Source organism: Anopheles marshallii, chromosome 2, assembly GCF_943734725.1.
Source record: "Anopheles marshallii chromosome 2, idAnoMarsDA_429_01, whole genome shotgun sequence".
Classification (NCBI taxonomy): domain Eukaryota; kingdom Metazoa; phylum Arthropoda; class Insecta; order Diptera; family Culicidae; genus Anopheles; species Anopheles marshallii.
The window spans coordinates 57,631,198-57,657,079 of NC_071326.1; the positions used below are offsets into that span (position 1 = coordinate 57,631,198).

The 25,882-nt window shown below is 41.6% G+C and overlaps 5 protein-coding genes across 5 annotated transcripts; 2 read left to right on the forward strand and 3 right to left on the reverse strand.

The window, feature by feature from the left end:
• Positions 1–2,579: 2,579 nt before the first annotated feature.
• On the forward strand, positions 2,580–3,173 carry LOC128707099 (peritrophin-1-like). Its single transcript, XM_053802045.1, has one exon. The coding sequence runs from the start codon at positions 2,580–2,582 to the stop codon at positions 3,171–3,173; it is 594 nt and encodes a 197-aa protein (XP_053658020.1).
• A 927-nt stretch (positions 3,174–4,100) lies between these two features.
• Positions 4,101–7,143, reverse strand: LOC128719529 (mucin-2-like). Its single transcript, XM_053813155.1, has 4 exons — positions 7,137–7,143; positions 6,435–7,006; positions 5,215–6,266; positions 4,101–5,118 (listed from the first exon to the last, which is right to left on the reverse strand). Exons 1-4 carry the CDS (start codon positions 7,141–7,143, stop codon positions 4,101–4,103), a joined length of 2,649 nt encoding a protein of 882 aa, XP_053669130.1.
• Positions 7,144–8,390: 1,247 nt separating this feature from the next.
• On the forward strand, positions 8,391–9,066 carry LOC128718222 (peritrophin-1-like). Its single transcript, XM_053811889.1, has 3 exons — positions 8,391–8,397; positions 8,457–8,692; positions 8,755–9,066. The coding sequence occupies exons 1-3, from the start codon at positions 8,391–8,393 to the stop codon at positions 9,064–9,066; spliced, it is 555 nt and encodes a 184-aa protein (XP_053667864.1).
• Positions 9,067–13,801: 4,735 nt separating this feature from the next.
• LOC128719531 (protein obstructor-E-like) lies at positions 13,802–14,802 on the reverse strand. Its single transcript, XM_053813157.1, has 2 exons — positions 14,080–14,802; positions 13,802–14,014 (listed from the first exon to the last, which is right to left on the reverse strand). Exons 1-2 carry the CDS (start codon positions 14,800–14,802, stop codon positions 13,802–13,804), a joined length of 936 nt encoding a protein of 311 aa, XP_053669132.1.
• A 4,314-nt stretch (positions 14,803–19,116) lies between these two features.
• Positions 19,117–20,085, reverse strand: LOC128719532 (probable chitinase 10). The gene is made up of 2 exons (XM_053813159.1): positions 19,505–20,085; positions 19,117–19,429 (listed from the first exon to the last, which is right to left on the reverse strand). The coding sequence occupies exons 1-2, from the start codon at positions 20,083–20,085 to the stop codon at positions 19,117–19,119; spliced, it is 894 nt and encodes a 297-aa protein (XP_053669134.1).
• Positions 20,086–25,882: the final 5,797 nt, after the last annotated feature.

The following is a 25,882-nucleotide window of genomic DNA, read 5'->3' on the forward strand; positions in this document are numbered from 1 at the left end:
CCTGAGCAATTCTATTTGGCAAAGTGGCATTGGTTCGTTTTGGTTTAGGGGCTCAATGAAGTTTAATTTTATGGCCCATTGTTGAATCCTAGTTTTAAATTATGTGTTTTGGCAATAGAGTCGTACAATGGAAATTCGTATTTCTAGCATCTTGATCCAGCGGAAGTTGGGGGAAGAGTGCACTAGTTACTAAGACTAAAGACTTAGAGTAACAAAAAAAAAAACACAATAACAAAGACGATACACAGTAGAAACAGGTAGACAAGACGTGGGAACGGAAAGAAGCAAAGGATAGATTGTGGTCAAACAGATCACCTACAGAATTAAAAGAGGCTAGGTCGCGCACCCAAGGATCGTTCATGGAGAACCGCGCGCGTCGCAGGGGAATGAAAAGGGAGGGTGTACACGCAAGCGGTAGGGTGTGATATATAGGGGGATAGCCGCCAGAAGGGAAGGGGAATCGATATAGGATAGCAGGATGTTGGTAATGAACAGTGTGCGCGCATGATCGTAGCACTCTTTTAGCCCGACCAGAGTAAGCATTTGACACCGCCCTGTATAGGGAGGGGAAGCAGCGCTGGGGTCGTTTAAGAAGCGTTTGATGGCGATTCTAGTAAACTTCCGTTGCACCCTCTCCAACCTATCCATAGAGGTGACTCCTGCTGGAGACCAAACGACGCTGGCATAGTCCAGAATAGGACGTACCCAGCAGCAATACAGCGCCCTCAAACACAGCGGATCACGGACCTCAGACGCCATGCGGGAGATGAGGCCCAATAGCTTGTTTGCCCGCTCGAGGACAAAATTGATGTGAGGTTCAAAGGACAGTTTGTCATCGAGCCACACCATAAGGTCCTTGACTAGGCTGACTCGAGGGAGGGGTGAGCCACAGAGGTAATAATTAAATAGGTGCTTGACGGGAGAGCGACCAAACGAGATGACGCAGCATTTGTCTACGCAAAGGATGAGCCCGTTGAACAAACACCATTCTGCAAACACATCAGCATAGCTTTGGAGGGAGAGGAAGTAAAGAGACGAGGACCCCGGAAGATAGAACTTTACATCCTCAGCGTACAGCAGACATCCATTAGATGAGAGACATCTGACGCAGTCCGAGATGAAAAGAGAGAACAGTAACGGACTTAAGACGCTACCCTGAGGAACTCCAGACTTGGCGACGAAAGGATCGGAGAGAACACCATCAACCCTTGCCCTGTAAGTGCGGTCCTTTAGGAAGGAACAGAACCAGAGGAGAAGTGGATCAACGAATCCCATACGTTCGAGCTTAGCTTAGAGCAGCCAATGAGGCAAGCAATCGAACGCAGCCTTGAAGTCAGTTATCATGCAATGGTTCATGATTTTGACTCCTTTTTACAATTTATCAGCTCGTACAGAAGAAGGATAAATTACTTTTTTACTTAAATGTAATTAATTTGAACTCAAGAATTAACATGGAAAATTTTTTGATTCGCAGTTTTATATTGGTGGAATAATTGTATCCGTTGCGCATAATTTGCCCTGTCACTGTGACAAATGCAATGAGCTTAAAAATAAATATCTACTTAACCAGAGAAGCTCAAATGAAACTGGGCGAAAAAATCTTATACTATTCTTCTTTTATTCATGAAGAACGGACATGTTTGCATGTCCGCAAATAGGTTAAGCAGTACGGCCTCGCTTAAATTTATTGCAATCTTCAATACAATTCACTAGTTTGGAGATATTACCTTGTCCGAATAATGCAAAAGGTACCTTATGTCGAGTACATTCGGCTAATGTTCCGTACTAATTATGAGCAATAATTAGTTATCAGAGTGTCGATTGTTTGTTAATTTCTCAGCTCAGTTTAATTGAGAGGGTTTAGTTTAGGTTAGTAAAAATACTTTTGGTTGTTTCTAGTCCTAATGCCGCATTTTCTCAGTTTTTTGCGTGTTTCATTTATCATGCAAATACTGCAAAAGGCATTCTGAGAGGAATCCTCAATTGTTATCAAATGTGGTGCAATGTATTAAGGTGCGTTTTTAAAAAAATGAATCATCTACCCACGTAAAATCCACATTCATTGAGTATGAGGCATATGAGTATGAGTCATAACAATGAGTGTGTAAAATCGAATGATTGAAATCAGATAACAGTTCAGAATCAAAACAATCGAGCATATCGCTCATCGTATTAAATATTACGAACGTAGGATGATATTTTCAATTTTTCACTATCACCTTCCTACTTACATGTCAGGTATTCATGTTAAAGTTGGTGTTAAAGTGCAGCGTAAGGATTATTGCCTTTTTTATGGGACAAATGCTCCTGTGCAAGATTAATTGTTGATAAGATAGCGGAAAAAACAATGGATACAGGAAATACCTCCAAATCGTGCAGGGTGAGTTTGCCTATGTCATACTGGATGATATCTCTGGGAATATCGTTGAAATTGTTGGCATTGATTTCCAAAACGCAGTTGATCAAAGTCATACTAGTATAAAAGTTAACCTCGTCAGGTTAGGCAACATTAGTAGCACCGGTGCTTTTATTTGTAGCATATCGTTGTAGCATCTTCAAAACATATTATCTAAACAAAAATGTTCAAGATGTGTTACCATGTGTTCCTAGTGTGTACAACTTTGTTTGCTTGTGTTATTATGGCTGATGCACAGCGCAATCCTTGTTTGGGTATACCCGATGGAATGTTCGTTAATGATTTTGCCAGCTGCGAGAGCTATTTCTTGTGCCTCAGTGGTGTCCCAACGCAAGCTCATTGTCCTCCTGGGTTTTACTTCAACGAGGCACAGCAACTGTGTGATTTTCCGCAAAATGTATTCTGTCACGTGTGCAACCAGCAGACCGGTGTGCAGCTATTTCCGCATCCGACCAATTGCAACCAGTTTGTCACATGCTCGAACGGGATTTCCTTCGTTGGCAATTGCAAGGTCGGCGAAACATACGATGTAGCGTTACAAGCATGCAAGAGTGAAATTAGAGTTGATTGTGATCGCTTGCGCTGCCCAGAGATAGATAATCCGAATGTGATCGTATTCATTCCGGGATTCCAATCTTGTGATGAGTACTTCTTGTGTCAAGCTGGAACACCAATTCAACGATTCTGCGCCCCTGGATTACATTGGAATCGAGAAGTTCAACGGTGTGACTTTCCCGAATTGGCTCAGTGTCCGTGAGTATTTTCGTAACTTACACGGCTTAAGATGCTGATGCGATTCCTAACGAAATTTGTTTGTTTTTTTTTTTTGCAGATTGTAAAAATACTATCTTATAGTTTACGATCTATTCAACAGAGTTTGTTTAGTGAATAAGTGTAGTTATAAAAAACAATTGCTATCATGTTTGACACTCTCGAAAAATAAAATATAAGTTATGGCGTCACTTGTAGCAAAATGCGATCGGACAATTACACGTTTAAAACTCGTATTATTACGCTGAAAGATAACACATAAACGAACGAAAATAACAGCCAGCAGCGGACGACTAAACGAGATGGATCTAAGGATCACGAGATCGTTCTGGTTCCATACGAGATGTTCTAGATACATCGAATACTGTCAATTCACATGCAAAAATGAGTAATGAACTGGCTGCGTGTGTACATGAGCAAGGGGCAGACAACATAAGTTTACATACATTATTTACATGTAGTCATAAGTAGTGTAAATATAATTTTAAATAAATGTTATAATACGACTATAATTTCTCTTCAGTACGGTTTTATTACCGGTACCATATTTTGCTCACATTCTAAATGTTGCCAGCAACGTTTATAGACCAGTCCATCAGCAACATTTTTCTGAACTATGTTGCCCGCAACTATATTAGACCAAGCCCTTTGAAGAAAGAATACAGGTGATGAAGTAGAACTGCGCATGCGAATTGCGAGATTTAATATCAATTGAACCCAAACATTTATGAAAACTCAACATTTATGTTCAATATTATGGGGTATTCCTACAGGATATGGTTAAGGTTATGCGTTTCGGATGTTTTTTACGAGGAACACATCCCATAATAAATGATAAGTGACGTCAGATTTAAGAATCAGTGGCATTTAATATGACATTCCTGCTGTTGTTAGTAGCTAAATGAAAAGGTTACTATTTGGCTGTTGAGGGGCAGTTCACATTGAACGGATGATCGCAGAACTCCATTGCCTGGTTCCAGTACTGATTAGGTGGACATTGCATGACGTGTAACGTACCCCATACACAACGGTAGAACCTCGTACAGTCTGGATGAGGGTGGTAAAACGTTTGATCGATCGGGCAATGCGGTGGAGTCCCTGGAACACCGGGCGTTGGAGCAGGAGTAGGTGCAGGAGTGGGAGCTGGTGTAGGGACCGGGTCAGTGGGTACGGGAGTTGGAGCTGGTGTTGGTCCGATAGTTGGAACTGTTGGGCCGGGCGTTGGAGCTGTGGGTATTTCTGAAGGCGGCGTTGGTGCAGTAGGAATAGGGGCTGGAGTGTCTGTCACAGTAGGAGCGGTAGGAATAGTAGGCGCAGCCGTTGGTACGGTCGGATCGTCTTCTTCCGTAACGGGTGGAGTAGGAGCTGTAGGTATTGGTGGTGTCGGTGCTGTGGGAACAGTCGGAGGACCTACCGTGGGTGGTGTTGGCAACGTTGGACCTGTAGGTACCGGTGTTGCCTCACCCGGTCCAGCAGTAGGAGGGGTGACAAGGTCTACAGCACAAACAGAAATTTCAGGTCGGTTACACTGGTTAGTTATTATGTCAAAGACAAGGTTAGGACCGCAGCTAAGCTCAAATGGCATCCCATCGACACAAAGGAAATACTTGTTACAATCAAATGGATGAGGAACGTTTACGGTGCCGGTTGCAGGGCAACCGAATAAAGGAGTTAAATTCGGTGGAGGAGTTGGAGGCTTAGGGATATCTCCGGGGTTAACTGTTGGTTTTGGATCTAAGATGCAAGTAGACGTTTCACTAGGACCACATTTGGTGGTGTAAATGTCAAAGGTCTCCCCAAATGCGCAAGTTCGGTCTAGAGCTTGATCGTCCATGCACATATAGTACCGGTTGCAGTCTTGTGGATGTGGCAAATAAGATACTCCGACTTTATTAGCGCAAGGATTATACGCAGGTGGCGATGGCGCGGGACTTGGTGGTGATGGCGTGGGACTTGGTGGTGATGGCGTGGGACGTGGTGGTGATGGCGTGGGACTTTGTGGCGATGGGGTGGGACTTGGTGGCAACACTGGTTTTTCATCCAGTATGCAGGTGGAAGTATGTTCTGGTCCGCAGACGAATAGATGGACATCGAAAATTTGACCAGCTGCACATGACCGATCGATGGATTGTTTATCCATGCACATGTAATACAACGTACAATCACTGGGATGAGGCTTGTAAACAATGCCAATATTGTTATCACAAGGATTAATATCCAGTATACATGTGGATGATTGTTTTGGACCGCAAGTTGTCAGGTAGATATCGAATACCTGATCGGATGGGCATGTTCGTTCGATGGATTGCGTGTCCATACACATGTAGTACCGCATGCAATCGATCGCATGAGGCTTATAGGTGACACCGTTATTGTTTCGGCAGGGGTTGTTAGGATTGGAGGGTGCTGGTGCTGGTGAAGGCGGTGTAGGGCTAGGAGCTGGCGGAGGTGGCGGTGGTGGTGGTGGTCCCGGTGCGACGTCACGAATGCAAGTTGATTGCTTAACAGGGCCGCAACTACTTGTAATTATGTCGAATATTTGGTTACCGGGACAAGTACTTTCGATGCTTTGCGTTTGTATACACGTAAAATATCGTTGACAGTTCGAAGGATCAGGCACAAGTTTAACACCTACGTTTTCCGCACATGGATTAATGAACGGTTTCGGATCATAGATTGAAGGAGTGTCGTAGGCACAAAGTGCTTTACTTGCGTCCACACAACGGTTTGTGCGAATATCGTATCTTTCGTGAGGAGAGCACTGAATTTCGTAGACTTCATCAAAGATGCACAAAAGATACTTTGAACAGTCATTTGGGTAAGCAACGGTGTTTAAACCATATCCCGTGCCATCACACAGCGATTTGAAGTTGAGCAGACACTCGGCTTCGCCGGTATTCATGCATTGTTTCGATTTTCGATCAAAGGATTTTCCGGGGGGACAGGACATTTCGTATGCCAGGGAGTTAACACACATAATATAGGAATTGCAATTGTTTGGAAGGGGCTCAAAGGTCATTCCACTGTTGTTCTGACACAATGCGCCACTGGATGCTTGCGTTGTTTCAAGTAGGACAGGCTGGAAATAATAGGGATGGGTTAGGGTTAGGTTAGGAAGTTATAATGGGGGAGTCACGTAAAGCTGAGATGAAAGAGCGAATATTTACAGTGCATTGGTGTTTATTTACAGTGAACTTTATTCGACTTTAAAAACCATTTGTATTCTAATTGATCATTATGGACTTACAGGGTTTGAGGAACATGGAACTCTGTCTGCGAGATCACAATTATTTATCTGCGGGTTAAAGCGGGTTCCTGTGGGGCATGTTTGTTCAATTCCTTCCCCACCGATGCAGATATAAAATATCTGGCAATCATTCGGATCTGGTACGAACGTTGGGTTAAGTGGGTCATCCTCTTTAGGACAGTTTAATTCAACACAGTCGACTGCCGATTGTACGTTACATTGTTTCCCAACTCTATCAAATAGCGTTCCCGTTGGACATTCTCGCTCAAACTTTACTCCTCCTATGCATTGAATGAATCTGGTGCAGGAATCGCTTATTGGGAAATTTACAATACCTTGTGCAGGACAGTTTACACATGCGTTTCGATCGCCATAATCGCACCTTTGGTTAGTTTCGTCGAAAATAAATGGCTCGGGACATGCCTGTGGATGAGCTACCTGATCAACGCAGGTATAATAGCGCCAACAATCTGTTTCATGGGCAACGAAACGATAGTTTGGTTGTCCTATGCAAGCATCTGACTGTGTTTGAGCCTTTGCGCATCCCACGAGGAATAGCGCTAGTGCTAATCCTGAAGATACATGACAAAACAAACGAGAAACCATACATTAGCGTTTAGTTTTCTTGCGTATATCACACTAATCACTCTAGTTGAATAGAAAAGAATCACATTAACTCGTAACTTTTTGATAAACACTCACTTATCATATTGTACAGCACTTGGTCGTATGTTATGGCTGCCTACTTAAATAAGAAAACAGAAAGATTGCTCCGAGTATGTTATCACTACGGTGCCACTGTTCCTAGAAAATAACTGCTCGTACACGCCGGGGCATCTCTTTTATAGAAGGTATTCGTTGGCTGCCACGATGGTGTTCAAATTTAGCGCAAGTGATATCAATGTAGAAGGATAAAAAAGGTTCACATTAGATAAAACAGTGAGCAGAAAATGTGTCTCTTATCTGTGCCACAAGATTTCAGGTACGGTACGCTGCTGTATAAATTGATATCGTATGTTTAACCGTTTGTAAAATTGTTATCATTAGTAATTAATCAATTACGGCAGTGGTCATAACACGACATACATAAATAAAGTCTAGGTGCGATTTTTATATCGTTTAAAACCCCCAACAGTGGGATTCATTTCTATCATGCATATAATACGATGTTCATTTTCATTCGTAAACAAACAGACGATCTGAACTTTTTTGTAGTTCACAAAGGTCGGTCTGGCCGCATTGCGCACACTTCATGCTGGAGGAATTCGGAATGATTCAGGAACAGATACAGCCTTGTCCTCGATAATGTTGCTTGATATGAACATCTATGTACAGGGCCTGTGTAAATTTCCGATTACATAGATTGATGAACTCTCATGTCACGTTTCCTTAAATGATACGACATTGAAGGAAATCGCAATCGTTATGTGTGCGAATGATTCTTCTTCTTTTTTAGTCATGGTAGAATGACCGTAGGTGATTCATGGCATTCTACAATTGGTTGTGCATTGTGGTTGATCATTCATTGAGCTATAGCATTCAATACTGGAACAAATCATCTGATCATCAAATTTATCAACATCTGTATAATGCTGGGGGTAATGTATCGTAATGGAGCGTATGCGCTAAATTCAACAGGAAATACTACTGCAATGATGAATGGTGATGTTTTGACATTTTGTGATACCGATAACTGGAAAGTCCCTAGGCAGAAATAAGGTGTAAATGGACTGCTATGAAAGATATCTACAGATGCGAGTCATTGTTAGGAGCAGTTAGCAGTTGTAAAAAATATCACTAATGATATCGCAGCATTGTATCATCATGTCACCAAGACAGTCGTCAATCAGGTTTCATATAAAGTGTGCAAGAAATTTCAAATATAACATATTTGTTCATTGAAACGCTTGGCGGAACGTTATTTTGTTTCGCCATTCGGCATAAAAGACAAACGCGATGCAGGGTAAGTTTGATTATTTATAGGTAGCAGTACAAAGACTAATGTTTACATGCAATTTGCAGAACAGTTGATTTTGATAACTATTCTCGCGGTGGTCAATGTTGCATCGTGTGCTGGAATTCAGCAAAGAAACGATCCACCTTGCTTGGCAGATGATAACTTCTTCGCTGCCGGACCCGAGTGCTATAGCTTTTATTCCTGTCGCAATGGCGATTTAGAGCTCATTGAATGCCCAGCTGGTTTGCTGTGGAATAATGACATTTCCAGATGTGATTCTGCAGAGAATGTGCAATGTGAGGTAATTATCTGAAATAATTCGATTGCCGGTTTTTTAAGCTATACAATATTGGTCATTTATAGGATGAAGGGACAACGGTCACAACAGAAGAACCACCTACAGAAGCTCCAACAGTACCTCCAACGACATCACCTCCTTCCAATACATTCATGCCAGAAGTGGACGGTGCATTGCCAATACTTTTTCCTGGATCAGAATGTCCACCAGATATAATTGCGTTTCTGCTGCATGGAACCGATTGTCGACGATTTTTCTACTGCTTGTATGGTATTCAATATGCACAGACATGTCCGTTTTTGGAAACGTTTAATTTTGTCGTTGGGCATTGCGTACCCCGGGAGCAATCGTTCTGTTTTCCAGGTAGCGAATATTAGCTAAGATGAGTAGATACAGAGATTTATGTAAAACCGAAATTTATAACGCATTGCAAATAAATGCAATATTGTGTTTATTAATCTTTAACGGGCCTGGAAGCCTAATTAAGATGTGCATATAACAAAATAACAAAACGAGAAAAAATCTGTAAAATAACGACGATCAAAATAGCAGACGAAGTCTATCCTGAAGTGTTGCGAAGAAATGCTGCAGTTAAACATAACTGGGATTGGATTAAAATCAGCAAATTTTCGAAGTATCGGATCAAATTGTTCCGGATGGGATTATGAACCGGTCCTATCGTGTGAAGCCCTGCGTCGCTAATAATTTACCACCGGACCGCCCGGAATAGAACGATTATTTCATCTCCGTTTAATTACAAGCAGTATTTTGATTACTTTAAATTGGTATCCCGGCTTAAGGATCGATCATATTTTTATTTCCCTTCAACACTTTAACCACTATTTTGGTCTTCGTAGGAGATGTAACAGTAAAGGAGACTCCGCGTCAGAGTTTGAACGATAACTGGAACGCAACTCCCCGTCGGAGCTTTTATTTATTACTGAGGAGAAAATGTTCGTCGGAGATGGAGCGATAACTAATCCAGTATTCCATCGAACCATAATCTTGAGCCCCTTTATACCGGATTTATCTTTTCGTTCTCGAAATGTGTTTTGGAGTCCTTGTTGATCTTATCCAGTTTTCGTTCTCACCTATCCTACAATAAGAAACTTATTGTTCTCGTCCTGTCTTGTCTTAACCGTGTAATATGTAATTGGTGTATTGTGTAATTGCGAAAACAAGAAAACTTTAAATAATCAATTAATCAAACACCGTGTCGGGATAGATTAAAAAATCATTATAGTTTAATTTCTCTATACACTCTTTACACTCCGGTTTGATAAGCACAGGTTAAGATTGTGTGATCCAACTTCGATCCAGGTTAGAACTGAACTAATTCTGGTGAGTTCTTTCTTTTCGACATAGCGTTGCGGTGAAGTTTGCTGATATCGCGTTTCTCTCTTCTCCAATCTAACACTGCGGTAGAGTCTATTTACACTGTGGTGGATTCTGTTTATGCTGCGGTGGATGGGCTCATGGGCTGTAGCAATATACTGATGTATCATATCGTTGTGCTAACTGTTGTGCTAACTAATGTATGTATGATGGTCTTTGTCAGCACCGACACCAGCATTGATTCTTAGATACGCGCAACGGTGCTGGCCGTCAACCAGTCTACAGTCTTAGGAAACTTCACTCTTTGCTCAGAAAAAGCTCACGACGAACGAAGCTGGGACAGTACGCAGAACTCGGAACTGAGTCTCCGGTGGGCCGACAACGATAAATTACACCGGCCGATCAAGGCCGTAGAGCTCTTTCAGGTCGTCCACATGGACACGCGTCAGGCGTGAGTGAGAGCGTTGATGCATCCGCCAGAATGGTCGGGATTGGCTTACAACTGTGTTCGACCGTGAGCTTTTTAGAAGATTCCTGTAGCAGACCCAGACCGGATTCGGTCAGTAAATCAATGGCCCCTTTGAAGCTTAAATATACATATACAGTTAACACGTAGTTGGCCGTAGTGGAATAAGAGACGCGGCAAGTCAGGTGCGAAACGACCACAAACAGCGTTGAACTCACGGCACATGGACAAAAACGGATCAGAGGAGCCAACACGACTACGACGTTCCCCTACATCAAGTAACAGCCTTGCACGGAGCGATCTCGCCGGAACGTAGATGTTGAGGCCGGACAGCAGTGCCGGCGAGTCAATCCAATGGTTAAGTAGCCTTGCGACAAATAATTTCTATGCGTTACAGTTTCGCTGTTTCAGCGACACCAGGCCAAGTAACGTGCAGCGTCCATCGTAGTCAACTTGGACGCTCCAGGAGCGCAGAGCAAACCGCGTAAACTTGCCCTGCATGGACTCCAGACGGGTCAGGGGACGCGCAGCCGTAGACCACCACACCACAGATGCGTAATCCATCACCGAACGTACTTACGAACAGTAGACCGCCTTAGTACAGACCGGATCAGTAATGTCGCGCGCTAACCTCTTCAGCAGGCCAATTAGCTGGTTGCCCTTAGTAGCTGGTCGTGGAAGGTCAACTTAGCATCAAGGAGCACTCGAAGGTCCCTGACACAGTTTTGATGCACAAGGACAGATCCGTTAATGGCGTACTCGAATAACAGTGGGCTGCGTTTTCTGGCGAATGTTATGACATCACACTTGTCAGCGCTCAAATCTCTATAAAATCATCAAACAAACACATGTCAGCTCAAAACTCTAAGCCATTCGGGAAGCACCAGGACTGGAATACGCTCAGAGTCGTCTGAAGAAGCGACTGGTCTGCTTGATCGGGATGTATAGTTAGTAATCAAGTGCTCTCAAGTTATCAGCATTACATCACACACAGAATGAATTTTACTGCATTGCATTCCGCTGTGACAATACAAGTTCATGACAATGCATGCATTATTACCGTGATTACACATCATATAAAAAGAACAACCGTAAAACAGAGTCGTCGATGCAAATGCAACAATAGATACAAGGGTAAAACAGGGTTACCGATTACTGGACAGGATTCCGTTGCCGACGATCAAATGGTAGTTTATTCGTTCACCGTTGTTGTTGTTTCTAAAGCAGCTATGTTGAGTTGTTTGAAGCCTGGCATAGTGGAACTGTTCCATAATCCACATTTTCGATGAAATCTCAAGTTTATTCCTGAAATTTGTTATAAATATTATGTTATATATCACCCGGTATTGACCAGTTATTGCTGGTAGTATATTCTGATACAATAAAAATGAATGCATGACAACGGTGGATTCATTGCAGAGGAATTACATTTTGGTTTACCCTGACAGATTTCCATCGGATCCTACTCCTGTGCATTCACGTCTAACCACATAAATAACAGTACAACACTAGCAAAATTGTTTATAGTCATTTCTGTTATCACGAGATCTTCAGCTTCTACAGCAAGCTATGAACTGTTCGAATGTTTTCAAACACTGAAATTATTTAACATATGTTGTTTTATCGTAGGGTTTCATTGAGCTGTCGTGTATCTACGTGGTGTGATCATGCTGTCAATCAGCAATGGTGTTTGATGGAATCAATTGTGCCCTTGAATGTTTCGTTTGTCATCAGCAAAACTTGTAGCATTACATTGGTTTGGTAGGGCTTTCCCTACACTCCATTCTACAGTTATGCACCCGTATATCAGGTGCCCCATTGAGAAATAAGATTAAAAATACAAAAAAAATCCTTTGATGGTTTATTATCGGGTCTTGAATGGGTGAGATCACTGACTGAGTAAAAATAGATAAAAGGAAATAGGAATTGTGTACAACAGTTTGTGTTTTATTATGTTGCGCCAGTTTAAGAGACCGTCTGTTATGCTTCGTAAGGAGCTTCGTTTATCAGATATAAATTTTAGGAACGTGTGGAAGGCGATACGTTATCAACAAACGGGTTTCATACTTCCGTTTGAGACTAGATTAATGACGACTTAACAAAAGTAGCGACAAGTGTTGTTTAAAATCAGATAATCTGGTAGCCTTTGACATGATAGTATATACGTTGTTTGAAACATAAAACAATGAAAACATGAATGAAACAATAATAATATCCTATTTGCTAGTTTAAGTTTATTTATTATACTCAATTAACAACTCCCCCCCTCCGAATTTTCAACTGATAGTGATTAAATTGAATATCAAATAACAAGCATTGTTTAAGTTGCTACTATACTATACTATACTAAGTTAAAGATTTCATGTCAATTTCGTCATTTCAAATCAAACGTGTTGAAGATTAGGCCGTTTAGAGCACTTCATGAGCAATACATGTTTTATGAGTCATCTTGTGGCAATAAATGTAAACTATATCCACCACTATTCCCCTTAATCCTAAAATCATCATCTGAGTGGCCAGAAGGATACATTTTTGTAACATTTTTGTATGAAAACCCTCAGCACAAATCTATATTTAATCTCCTCCTTCTTCCTATAGAACTAATCGTAACACAGGTACTAATCCTCTCTCCTCCTACCAGCATTACACAATAAATGGATGTTCCCTTAAGAAAAAAAATAATTATTTGGACGAGATTACACCCACCTCTCAAGCATAAAAACGTTGTTCTGCGCATTGTTTATTCCACATTCTTCTACTATATTATGAAATGTAGTGGGCCGCAAAATAAACCATTGGTTCCACGATTAATTAACAAACCTTACAATTTTCTTATGTTCCGTTTTTTAATTTATTTTAATAAAACAAGGTTCTGTTGACAGTTTTGTAGCAATACTTATCAGATACGGAAATGGATACAAAGTTTCTAGAAGGATAACATACTACTGCGATAACATACTAATGCGTCCGAGGCGTATAGAAAGCTAACACGTGTCTTCGTATATCTGGGTTTGGGTATACGGGGATACCCGACTCCATTGGGAGGAGGGGCTATATGGATAAAATGGGAACAGGGAGAATAGCCAGCGTGGAGATACGATAACGAGTTATCGTTCTATGAACGGATGTGTAAGGAATCTTGCTAGGATTTTCAAACTGATCCAGACCCTAATTTTAGTCACGATTAAGTAAAAGTTACACCCTTTAACAAAAGCCTTATGTATGATAGATAACGTTATTTTATTTAACAATACTTTCAGCAATGACACCTAGAAGATCAATGTCATTAGTAACAGTGACAGATGATAGCACTAATGTAGGCGTTTTTTTGTACATTTCATCAGGATTCGTGAAACACAACGTGCACTTATTGTGTCCCAATCGGTAAGGAATGGACACCGTTGCGTAAACGCCTTACCATTCCGACAAAACAAGTACAAATCGCAGTATGCAGGATGACTTATAAAAGTGTCGTTGCTTTTGACACAGAGTTCATCGAGGTGGTTTATTGTAGGAGTTTTTACCTGTAGGAAGTAAATAAATATATTACATCATATAATATAATGGTTTATGCAAAGCACACTTTTACCATGCATTTAACAATATCTGCAACATCGCATCGATTTGTTTCACTGTTCCAATAACTGCCAGGGGCACACCGCATAAGGAAAGGTTTCTGTTTGAGACATATGTAGTACGCTTCGCAACTGGTGGGACTGCCGGTGAAAGAAATAGTACCAACTTGGCTGTGCTGACATACTTCATCGGGATCCAATATACGATCATGTTCACATGAAACTATTCCCGGATCGTCACAATAAAGTAGTACAGGGTTCCAATATCTTCCATGAGCACACTTTTGCAGGATTGGTTTATGATCGACACAGATGTAATACTCTGAACAATTGGTAGGACTTTTCACAAAACTTGGTAAATTTGGATCCATAGTTAGGCAAAATGCTTCAGGATCAGTTGAGTTATGCATGAGCGATGATTCGGTGGAAGTTGCAGCTTGTGTTGTTAATGCAGTTTCAGTGAATGTTGTTGTTGAAACGGAAGGTGCTATACTTTCACAGTCAGATGAATCTATACTACATACATCCTTGAAATGATAAAACATTCCATTCGGGCATGCGCCGTGAATGACTGTGTCTCCATTGCACTGATAAAATTTGGTACAATCCTCTGGATCGGCCACAAAGGAATTACTTGTAACACCATCACACAACCCGTTTGGTGCGGGTTGTTGAGAATAAACTAGTGCGGTTGCTGTAGCAACCAATAATAGGGCTTTAAACCACTTACATTCCATGATGTTTCGGTTAACTGGCCTAGTAGGAACTAACGAATTTTATGATTTGAAAAGCCTTAAATATGTTGAAAGGTATTCGAAAGCGATAACAAAAATAGGGCATGCTATCATAGTTCAGTAAATGTTGTTATCATTGTACTACTTTCACTAGTGATGTTGAAAAGATACTGTGAACGCAAGTGAATATGTCGAATGAATATTGGAAACGTTTTATCATTAGACTTTTGAATGGCAAAAAAGCATATGATGACATTTTTAACATAACACGATGACATAACATTTTTTTTTAATTTTCGTTAGATCGGCCTGGCCCAATCGACTTATTTTATCACGTAGCGGCATAATCAGTCCTTGCTACGGGTGATTGGTCCGGATGGGATTTTGGTCCGGTCCATTACCGGTGAATACCGGCGTCGCTACCATCATGCCACCCAGTCGCCCCGTAAAAAATGTATTTGATTTAAAAATCAATTTTCTGCAAGCATGTGGTGTATTTCTCCACTCATCAGCAAAAAGTTAAGTACGATTTCGTTTCACTTGTTATTCGAGAATACGTAAGAATAAGCCCCTTTAAAAGTCAGCATTAAATTTAAGCGCGATTTTACCGCTAAATATGAGAATGTAATTGCTGATGGTTAAGGGTTTATTACATGAAAGCAACGCAATTGGTAACACTATTGGAGGGAAGGATTTGAATCGAATGTAACAATGCTCCCCAACTTTTTAAGTTAGTATAGAATTTAGTATTGAATTAATTTATGTTATAAATTTATGTATTTCTGTAACTTAAATCCACCAAACAAACTCGTTTGGCAAGGCCTGGCAGTGATAGCGATCGGTTAAAAGAACACACAAGTGATTCGCGGACCATAGATTGGAGACCACTGAAATGTAATGCTTGTTGTTGTTGAATATATTTATTGATTATCTTTTTATTTAATAATTTTTACAAAGCATTTAAAGAGGAATATATAACCACACTTTTTTTATTTTATATAAAACATCAATTTCAGAGTTTTTCAAAAACTCATTTTTATGATTGGTAAGGCAAACAAAGATGAAATGCCTTGAGAAATTGGTATGGTTCCTTTCAGTCAATATAAGAAATGTGAAAATGTAATAATAAATAAATACACAATCTGATGTGTGCTTGTATTATTACTTAAAAAAATTATTTATAAATCTGGCTTTAAAATTTCCTGTGAGATATAAAATGTACCCAAATGTATTTAAATGTAAAAGTGGTATATTTTGTAATGAGAACAAAGTTTGTACTAAACTTATTTTCTTTGTTCTAAAACCATGATACAGGGTTTTACACTTTAGTTTTGACTGGCAGCACACATTTTTTGACGCGCCGCACTCAATTTCTTGTCGCCGGCGCATATTTTTGATTACAAGCACCGAATTTTTGAACGGGAGCATTTAATTTTATCAGCCCGATTCTTGAAAGCTTTTAGGCCGCATGTTTATAACCCCCTTGTGAAAGATTGGTTTGAGTTTGAAGCACTTTTTTATATGCAAAATTGTTTGTTTTTTTGGTTACTTGATAATTTTTTGGGCAACATATATTTAATAAATTATGACAAAATTTATAAAACATATATTGGGTTCCGTATTTGAAGTATTATGCCCAAATCCCTCAAATTGTATGTATGCAACAGATTTGTTTAAATGTGCAGTGGTGGATCCTTGGAGATAAACCTATGTCAATGGGATTGGTTCAACCTAGCTACCAAATTGTGCTAACCGACAGAATCGCGGCAGATTTGTAATCTTCTGCAGAGTTATTCACGGACAACGGTGTAAAAAATTCGAAAAACTGAATATATTCACACATAATACTACTGCTGCTAACAATAGTGTTGTGTGTAATTAGACAGGTACGTAATTGTTCGTTCGAAACTTAGAGAATCTGTTCACCCACGATCTTGTTTACAGGTATCACACAGGTATCAAAACGTGTTACACTTTTGCAACACATGAAGCTACGCATTCAAAAGAGGTACTGTATATTTTATCCTTGCAATACAACAAGGAAATAATTCTGTTTACATGATAATCCTACAGCAAACATGGATACATCGGAGGCTGTACCTCGACGCCGTAACAAAACTACGTCTGACGTAGATAGAAACCGTGTTGTTACAGCGTACGAGAATGGTGCATCTGGCAAAGAAATAGCAGAAATGCTCAATATTAATCGAGGAACAGTGTACCATATTATAAAGAAGTACCAAAAGACTTGGGAGGTTGCGGCTGCAAAACGTGTAGGTAAACGTCCTAAGCTCTTGCCAGATGATGCAGTAAATAGCATTCGCTTGTGGATAGATAACGACTGCACATTAACATTGAAAGTGTTGGCGGACATGGTGTTTAACCAATACGGCGTGCGTGTCAGTACGACAACAATTGCACGACAAATTAAAGGATTATATTGTATCCATCCATGTATATTATATGTATATCCATGTTTGCTGTAGGATTATCATGTAAACAGAATTATTTCCTTGTTGTATTGCAAGGATAAAATATACAGTACCTCTTTTGAATGCGTAGCTTCATGTGTTGCAAAAGTGTAACACGTTTTGATACCTGTGTGATACCTGTAAACAAGATCGTGGGTGAACAGATTCTCTAAGTTTCGAACGAACAATTACGTACCTGTCTAATTACACACAACACTATTGTTAGCAGCAGCAGTATTATGTGCGAATATATTCAGTTTTGCGAAATTTTTACACCGTTGTCCGTGAATAACTCTCGAGAAGATTTCAAATCTGCCGCGGTTCTGTCGGTTAGCACAATTTGGCAGCTAGGTTGAACCAATCCCATTGACATAGGTTTATCGCCAAGGATCCACCACTGCACATTTAAACAAATCTGTTGCATACATACAATTTGAGGGATTTGGGCATAATACTTCAAATACGTAACCCAATATATGTTTTATAAATTTTCTCATAATTTATTAAATATATTTTGCCCAAAAAATTATCAAGTAACCAAAAAAACAAACAATTTTGCATATAAACAAGTGCTTCAAACTCAAACCAATCTTTCACAAGGGGGTTATAAACATGCGGCCTAAAAGCTTTCAAGAATCGGGCTGATAAAATTAAATGCTCCCGTTCAAAAATTCGGTGCTTGTAATCAAAAATATGCGCCGGCGACAAGAAATTGAGTGCGGCGCGTCAAAAAATGTGTGCTGCCAGTCAAAACTAAAGTGTAAAACCCTGTATCATGTCAACACACCTTAAGTGAAGCTTTTTATAGCGCTTTTAACGTGCTTCTATTTCATTCCTCGCTGAAACTACCATAATAGAAGAAAAACGCGACTTATGGCATAATAATTGCATTTTTCAATGGTTAGGATCTGTTTTTCTTTTGAATTTCAACATTATTTTATTATTTTTTAAATTCGCAGGTAGGTATCGTGGGTAATATTAGGGGCTAGCAAGTACGGCTTCTTGAATTCTGCGTGAGCACTGTGTATTTGTCAATTCTCCCCATCACATATTCACCATGCTAACACGAACTAGCTAAAAAAAGGGTGTGCAAAGTTGGTTGCCTGTGCTAGTTGCATTGAAATTGTATGGTATTTTTTCGAGCAATAAAGTTAGCGGCTGCTATTGCATTATAATCACTCAAAAATCAGCATAACTGTGCTCTTAGTTTTCGGGTACGACGAACCGTGTGCTAAAACAAATGTGATTTACAGGTATACTTTTACTTGATTTATTGTATTTTTAATACGGTCAACCCTCACTGGTTGGGTATATTTTAATTGGCACCTCAATACAGGCAGTCACCGAGATACGCTATTATAGCGGACCGCTATAACCCGGAAAAATTCGCGTATCTCGAATTTCCGCGTAAGTCGAATCCGGGAGTAAAATCGTTTATACTTCAAAGTTAGACAGTTGACTTCCTTCTCTGCACTTAATTTATTCGACGAACCAGGCTACTTTTTGATGGTATAAATTAAAATAAACTAAAAACAAATGTTTAATATAACAAAGGAAGCTATTTTAGACCAATTTTACACCTTTTTGCTTTTATTTTATGCTACAAACTAACTCAGCTGTCAAATTTCCAGAAACCGCATCTCCGAATCCGCGTATCTCGGGGACTGCCTGTATTTATGTTATTTAATCATTTTATTTGTGTATAGTTAACAAAAAGTAAAACAGAATCAGTGAAGAAAATTTAATTAGTTACACATTTGCATTTGCATTCCCGTTATGGTAGTATCGATGGTTTATTTGATATTTAGCAAAAGCCTAATCAAGAAGCCTTGTAACATTTATTCGGTCAATTTTGGTAGTTGCACGAGTGTGTTGCTTCATCCCAGATGAGACCATCGTCACAACGCTTCAGCATGGATTTGCCCTTATAGCAGAGATAATAATGGCGTTCACTCTTTGGATGTTTTACCCAACGAGCTTGATCATCCATGCAGCTAACTTTTTTGGGAACAAGCGTCGGTTCGTTAACTTCCTTGTAGGGAGTAAAGTTTTGACACTTTGACTCAGCGATTGTGGTGCACCAGTTGTTAACTGGATCCCAGTGAAGTCCAGGAGCACAACTGTGTGGATGGAATTTTCCATTGTAGCAATAGTAATACCTGTTTGAGATGATGGAAATGGACGCCTAGTTAATAAAAATTCCATTAATGGGATACTCTACTCTAGGCACTTACTTGGAACAGTCGAAGCGATCGGCAACAAACACAAGCTTTAGTGGATCGTCCTTCTCAGGGCATACATGTTCCTGTAAATCACAGTTCGCCATGTTGGGTAGTGTGCACTGGCTTTGACCCGCGTTGAAGTGTAGTCCTGGAGCACATTGCTGCAGAACGGCAGTACCGTCGAAGCACAGAACGTACTGTGAGCAGCTACGTCGATGCGGTATGCTTAGTACACTCTGCGATGGACAATTATACTCTCCGTTTTGAAAGTCATCAGGCAGACCGTGGTGATTTTCATCCAGAATTATTCCATCACTTGTAGGCGGCTCGTAGGGTGTTGTCTGAATGGTTGTGGGAAGTTTGGCTGTGCAAGATACTAGCGTCGGTGGCAGACACAGTCGACGAAAGTTGTCCCAATAGAGCCCAGAGGCACATTCGCCATACGACAGATATCCACCGAGACAAATACGGTACCGACTACAGCTAAACTCGTCGGCAAAGGTGGCTCCGTTACGTTTGCCGACGCATTCTTCATCGAATGCCAGCGTGACACTCACGATACCGACGAACAAGGTCGCGGCTAGAGAGTTCATGATTGGCGCGTGTAATCAGCACAATTGTTCGATGTTAAAAATTAACAATCGTATTATTACAGACACTATGTTTTAGCGGTTGAACTGGTTAGTGTCCAGATCACCTATGTGGAACGCAATGAAACAATCCACTTTTAAAGAAATGGTTTTTATTTCCACAATTGGCACTTCACGGAATGACGGGTAAAATACAAGTACGAGCTATATCAGCCTAAGTGACAGTGTGTAGCATAAATTGGAAAACTCGGTAAACACTTTTATCGGATCGTATCTGAAACGTATGTATCATTCCTGAACGATCACGATACCGCACGAAAAGCGTAAAAGTGTCTGTCTCATTTGTAGTCTGCGTTTAAAATGCATTTTTTGCGCTACTTTCGGATGCGATAAATTTCCAAAGAAAAGATGTTCGTTTTCGTCGATATAATGTGTAACAAAAGATTTCCATTTTTCTGTTGCAATATCGAAGAGATGCATTTTTGCGATGATTGTTGAACATGATCGTTGGGTGTCTTGTGTTTGTTTGATTGTTCTTATTTTAATTCTTATGTAAAGGTTTATGCTATCTTAAAATGAACAAAAAATGATTTTTTTATACGAATGGATGATAGTATATTTACGACAATTTCAAATAGCTAAATAGTCATTGCAATTCCGGCTGAGATTTGATCTTAGATTTCTTATTGTGACTACTAAAAAAAAAAACTAAAAAAAATTAATTGCGTTTATTGCATAATTTCTTGCCTCTTTTTTACTTGAGGTATATTGATATAAGACTTGACATCAAGTCTTGCGTCAAGCGACAAAAACGCATGCGGTTAGGGTAGCGATATACTTGGTAGTGGTGCCAATACTACACAAATTCGAAATCCTATCCGGACCATTCTCTCGTAGCAAAACTATCTGACTATCTTTTAAGTACATACTTAGATAATACAGTATAATTACAGTCACATGGGTTGACGCTGAGTTATTAGGTTGTTATGCTTATATTTATTTAACTCAGATTGTTTGAATTTGTTTGTGTTAATTAGACGTTGAACGGCATACTGAATTTAACAAGATTTTTTTTCTAACTAAAGCCAGGTTGAGCAGCCAATAGGGCAACGGTTCTGCGAATTAACAGTGAAAGAATAAAAAGAAAGCTCGTGCGGGGCTTGGGGCATCGTGCTCTTTTAGTGAGCGTTCAGTAGCATAGCAGAAGCGATCGGGCAAAGACGTCTCAGACTGTTTAATAAAAAAAACCTTAAAAAAATAACACAACGAAGGTCGAAGTTTCTTTTGGCTAGATTACAAAATTGGTGTAGTGAAAAGGACATTACACCAACACAGATTATTCGCCTTTTATTGGTTTATCTACTAGTTACTTACGCTTCTTTCTTTTGGATTGTTGGAGGAGAGAATCTTCTGCTCGTATGCAGGAGGCACCACACCCTGCTGGAACTGCCCGATGCGCCGAAGCGCCTACGGACTAACAACTCCTCAAGCCTCAGAACCTCTGCCGGATGGTCCGTTAAGACATTTACGTCAGCAATAGGCCTTCTGGGTACTTTGTGCTTACATAGACGCTACCAAAACCCCAAGTCACCGCGCCATGAACATTGATTAGATGTCAGGCGTAAGAGATGATCACGGCTATGCCTCCTTTATTGTACCGCCGACATATAGTCGATTGCCCAATAATGAAGAATAGCCCACTCACCCGCAACGACAGCTCGTGTTCCCGTGGTCCCAAGCACTTAGTGCCTGGGGTAGCCTAGGTTCAAAAAGCCGCCACCACAGTATAACACTGTACGGTAACACAAGGGCTCCCAATACAACAACTCTTCAGACCTAGGCGCGGGTTCCAACATTACTGTCGCCGTCCACGCCGTGGGTCAAATGCTACGCTGTTGGAGTCGAGTCACGATGAATCGTATTAGACTCCAGGGGCCTGGTTGGAACTCATAATGGGGATTATATTTTCTGGTGAGACCAGAGTTTCCAACGCTAACTCCAGTTCAGTACGCACATCAGCAAACTGAGTACACTCAACCAGTAAGTGTTCCGAACTTTCCTCGCAACCACAAGCGATACAGTCGCAAGAGTCAGCGAATCCCATCCGCCCAAAATACTGATTAAAAAACTTATGACCAGTAAAGAACTGTGTTAGGAAGAAGTCGGTTTCACCGTGCAATTCGGTGGCTAGCATCGAAATCGGCCGCATCACTGATTCCTCGACTTCCGTGATGGTATTTCCCTCTACCATCAATACGATATTGTCTGCGAAACCAACCAGAGAACATCGAACCAGTTGTAGCGACAGAACGTCGTCATACAAAACGTTCCACAATGTCGGCCCAAAAACCGAACCCTGTGGGAAACCTGCGGTTACTTTCAGTTTAACTGGACCGTCCGCATATTAACACCCAGTTACGGAAGTAGTCACCAATTATTTTATATAGATACTCGGGAACCTTGGCTCTCCGTAAGGAGTCGGCAATGGCCAACCAGCTTGCGCTGTTGAAGGCATTTCTGACATCAAGCGTGACCATTGCACAGAATCGAAGATTACCACGGATCCTTCGTCGAGCAGGAGATACAATCTCCACCACTTTCTGCATGGCATCTAACGTAGACCTGCCGGCTCGGAAGCCGTATTGCCGATCTGATAGTGCCTTTACGCGTTCAAGATGATCGTTGTGATCGTCAGCGATGACTCTCTCAAGGCCCTTGGCGGGGGATCCGTCGATCAAGCAGATTGGTCTATATGAACCCGGATCTTCTGGGCGTTTCCCAGGGTTATGGATCAGTACAAGCTGCTGGCGTTTCCAGATTTCGAGAAAAACTGCCGCGTCCAGAAACTTTTGGTATACCGTAAGAAAAGCCTGCAAAGGTGGTTCTGCATTGCTGTCGATAAGGCAACATTAGGTATGCATTCCGATCCAGGGGTTTTTATTGCAACAAGCCTCTCACCTATCAGCATGATTGCATCCGAAGAGAGCCGAGTTTTAGTGGATGCTGAGCATCACTCCACTCGGTACACCGGCCACATTGTCATTGTGATGCCATTGATGACGGCAGCCACGAATCCACTAGTGGCCGGAATCATACTCTAAGCCAGTTTATTTGTAAGCGTTTTGACGTTTCCAGACTTATCTGCTTACAGCGCGCCATACAAATGGCAAGCCAAGTTAAGCCTAGGAAAGAAGAATCAGATTGGTTTCCTAATGAAAGAAGCTAACCCAAGCTCAACAAATGTCATAACAAAGAATTTTGCTAGCTGGTCTGAGCCATTTTAGGCTATGTTTGCTGTGTGCGAAAAATGTAAACTTTATTTTTTTAACGAAAACAACAGAAAACTATTATTTTAATTATCGGACTTATGTGTTGTTTCAAGTGAATTGAATTAAAAGTAAAATTTTTATACTTTAATCGATATTTGTCAAATTGTAATTCCCCTAAAGTGATCCCTTGTGTCGTTCTTTATGTAAAAATGCCATGTCCTTCATGAATCTGCACATAATGATACAGTCCGGTACCTGGATTATTTGCCAGGTACAGTCTAAAAGCTTATGCTTTCTAACTTTCGGTATGATCTGCCCCAATGTTAGAAGCTACCTGCTGGATTAGAAACCGACCAGTCGGTACTATGGCTGCTGTCTTGTCATCGCTGTACAAGTAGTTTCCGTTACCGCAGGATCCATATTACGGGTCCGTTACAAGTACAGTCTCGGTTTGTTGCGCTCCAGACTGCTGCCACAGCAATTGTCTTGCTGTGGCACAATGGTTCTGGTTTAATTGCAGAACCTTAAGCATTCGGAACCCCGTGAGTGGTCTTCACACGCCGGTTGGGACAACGGATTGACCCGGTGGCGTGTTTCGACGCATTTGGACCTTTACAGTCCAAAAACTTCGCAGGATTAGGGCACTGTCCACGCTTGTGCCTTTCGCTGCCGCAGTTACTGCACAGTTTGCTCCGATCCAGGCCCCCCCGCGCGTATGTCCCACGCGCAACCACTTGAATCATGATGACGATTGCTCCACTGCATGATGTTGGCAGACACACCAACCGATGCGGATTTTTCCGGCCTGCACCAGAGAGTTAGCCGAGGTCAGCGGGACGCGGAAACGTGCATTTTGCGTGCCCGGAGAGAAACCCTTCCTCACCTTGATGGTGGAAGGACAGATTGACAAGTCAAGCTGTTCCTTAAGGGCTTCACTGACCTCTTCAGACGTTGATACCTCATCGAGGTATTTGATCTGATCTGAATTGCTTCTTCGCGGGGCTTTGGGACGCGCTTGAGTTACCGGGTTTGTTGACTGTTAGAGTTAGTCGGTCGACCCTTGAGCCCAGCATCGTTTTGCTGCCTCGGCGGCGCCGTACCCTTCGATGTCACGTCCTTTTTCGCTGCCTTGGAGGCTGCTTCAGACTTGGACTTGGATTTCAGGCCCTGCTTCCTCTGAACTGCGAACCCCTTTTCCGCAGATGACACCGTGCTTGCTGAGCCCAGCAGACGGCGTAGCACTCTTGCTCTGTCGAGCGCCGAGCCTGTTGTTTGCTGGATAATAGCTTTTACCCCAACAGGTAGCTTTCGGGTCGTCTGCGGAGCCGTAGCTTTCTTGCCCGGTTTCTGCTTCTTGGGCTTGGTCGCCGGGATTGGTGCTGTTTGTGTGCTTGCACACACGGCCTCCATCCGTTTATCGACACCCTCAACTTGTGTGGATGAAGGTTTGCCTCCCGCTGCTGTCTGCGTCTCCTCTGAGACTTCGACAGTGGGTCGAGCAAGTCGCTGTTTGAGATGCACGATCTCCTCAAACAGCGCCCCCATCACACTGAGGGTCTCCCGCAGAAACCCGGCGTCTGCTATGACGAGGGAATCATCCGTAGTGAACTCCACATAAGCTCGAAACAGCTCAAGGTAAGACACCTCGTGTGCCTATCCCTGAGGTTCGATCTTAACCTCGCAGTTAGAATCGTTCAAAGCTACCTCCACCGGAGCGAGGGAGGCTAGCTCACTAGACTCGATTGCCCGAGAGGCAGATCGGCTCACTGGTTTGGATATTGGTGGATTTAACTCATTCATTAGCGAATGGGTCCAAACTGCAATTCGCTATCACTGCATGTAAGTCGAAGTCCCCTTCAATCCCGTGGTTATCTTTGCAAGCAGGGAGGGCGCGCGAGGGTTGTCGCCCTCATGAGGCAGTACGATCAGAGCCAGATCGGGATAAGGAGGGCCGTAGCTCATCTGCACCTTCAACTGGTCAGGGGGTCAATCACGGTGACAAAACAGTGAGCGCTACTGCAGAATTGCTAAGTGTTAATAGGACGGAGACAGACCATTAGCTTTCACGCCGTTTCGATTGGGTATCACCCCAATTTACTAAGGGGTAAGATTGGCTTGTCCGCCAGCCCCGAAAGCAAACAACGAACGTGTAAGACTTGTCGAAGATCGGATGGAGCAACATGGCCGCGTGGACGACCACATTAACTCCGGACTACCATTACCCAATTTAGTATACAAATTCTATATAAATCTAGATGGATCCAGCTACACTCCGTCCGGGACCACGAGGAGGTATGGGAATGGACTTTCCCCGGGCTAGTTACTTACACTTATGATATCAAATGTAGCTTACATACTAATAATTATGTTATATCAAACCAAAAAAACCTTGCTATTTCAGGATTAATAGTGGATCCTCTGATTGCACAGAGGATCCCGGGTGGATACACCGAAACTCAAATTAAGCATATCTAAATTAGTTTTGGGATGATTGGGATTTGGAAGATTCGAAGATCCGATTCCTTGAAGGA

Excerpts from the sequence above, each read along its gene's own strand:
- LOC128707099 (XM_053802045.1), top strand. The coding sequence starts at position 2,580 with ATGTTCAAGATGTGTTACCATGTGTTCCTAGTGTGTACAACTTTGTTT.
- LOC128719529 (XM_053813155.1), bottom strand. Across the intron at positions 6,267-6,434 it reads TTCCATGTTCCTCAAACCCT|CCTGTCCTACTTGAAACAAC; the intron begins GTAAGTCCATAA and ends TATTATTTCCAG. Across the intron at positions 5,119-5,214 it reads ATACTGGATGAAAAACCAGT|TCCCGCGCCATCGCCACCTG; the intron begins GTTGCCACCAAG and ends ATCACCACCAAG.
- LOC128718222 (XM_053811889.1), top strand. Across the intron at positions 8,693-8,754 it reads CAGAGAATGTGCAATGTGAG|GATGAAGGGACAACGGTCAC; the intron begins GTAATTATCTGA and ends GGTCATTTATAG.
- LOC128719531 (XM_053813157.1), bottom strand. The coding sequence starts at position 14,802 with ATGGAATGTAAGTGGTTTAAAGCCCTATTATTGGTTGCTACAGCAACC. Across the intron at positions 14,015-14,079 it reads CAGATATTGTTAAATGCATG|GTAAAAACTCCTACAATAAA; the intron begins GTAAAAGTGTGC and ends TACTTCCTACAG.
- LOC128719532 (XM_053813159.1), bottom strand. The coding sequence starts at position 20,085 with ATGAACTCTCTAGCCGCGACCTTGTTCGTCGGTATCGTGAGTGTCACG. Across the intron at positions 19,430-19,504 it reads GATCGCTTCGACTGTTCCAA|GTATTACTATTGCTACAATG; the intron begins GTAAGTGCCTAG and ends CATCTCAAACAG.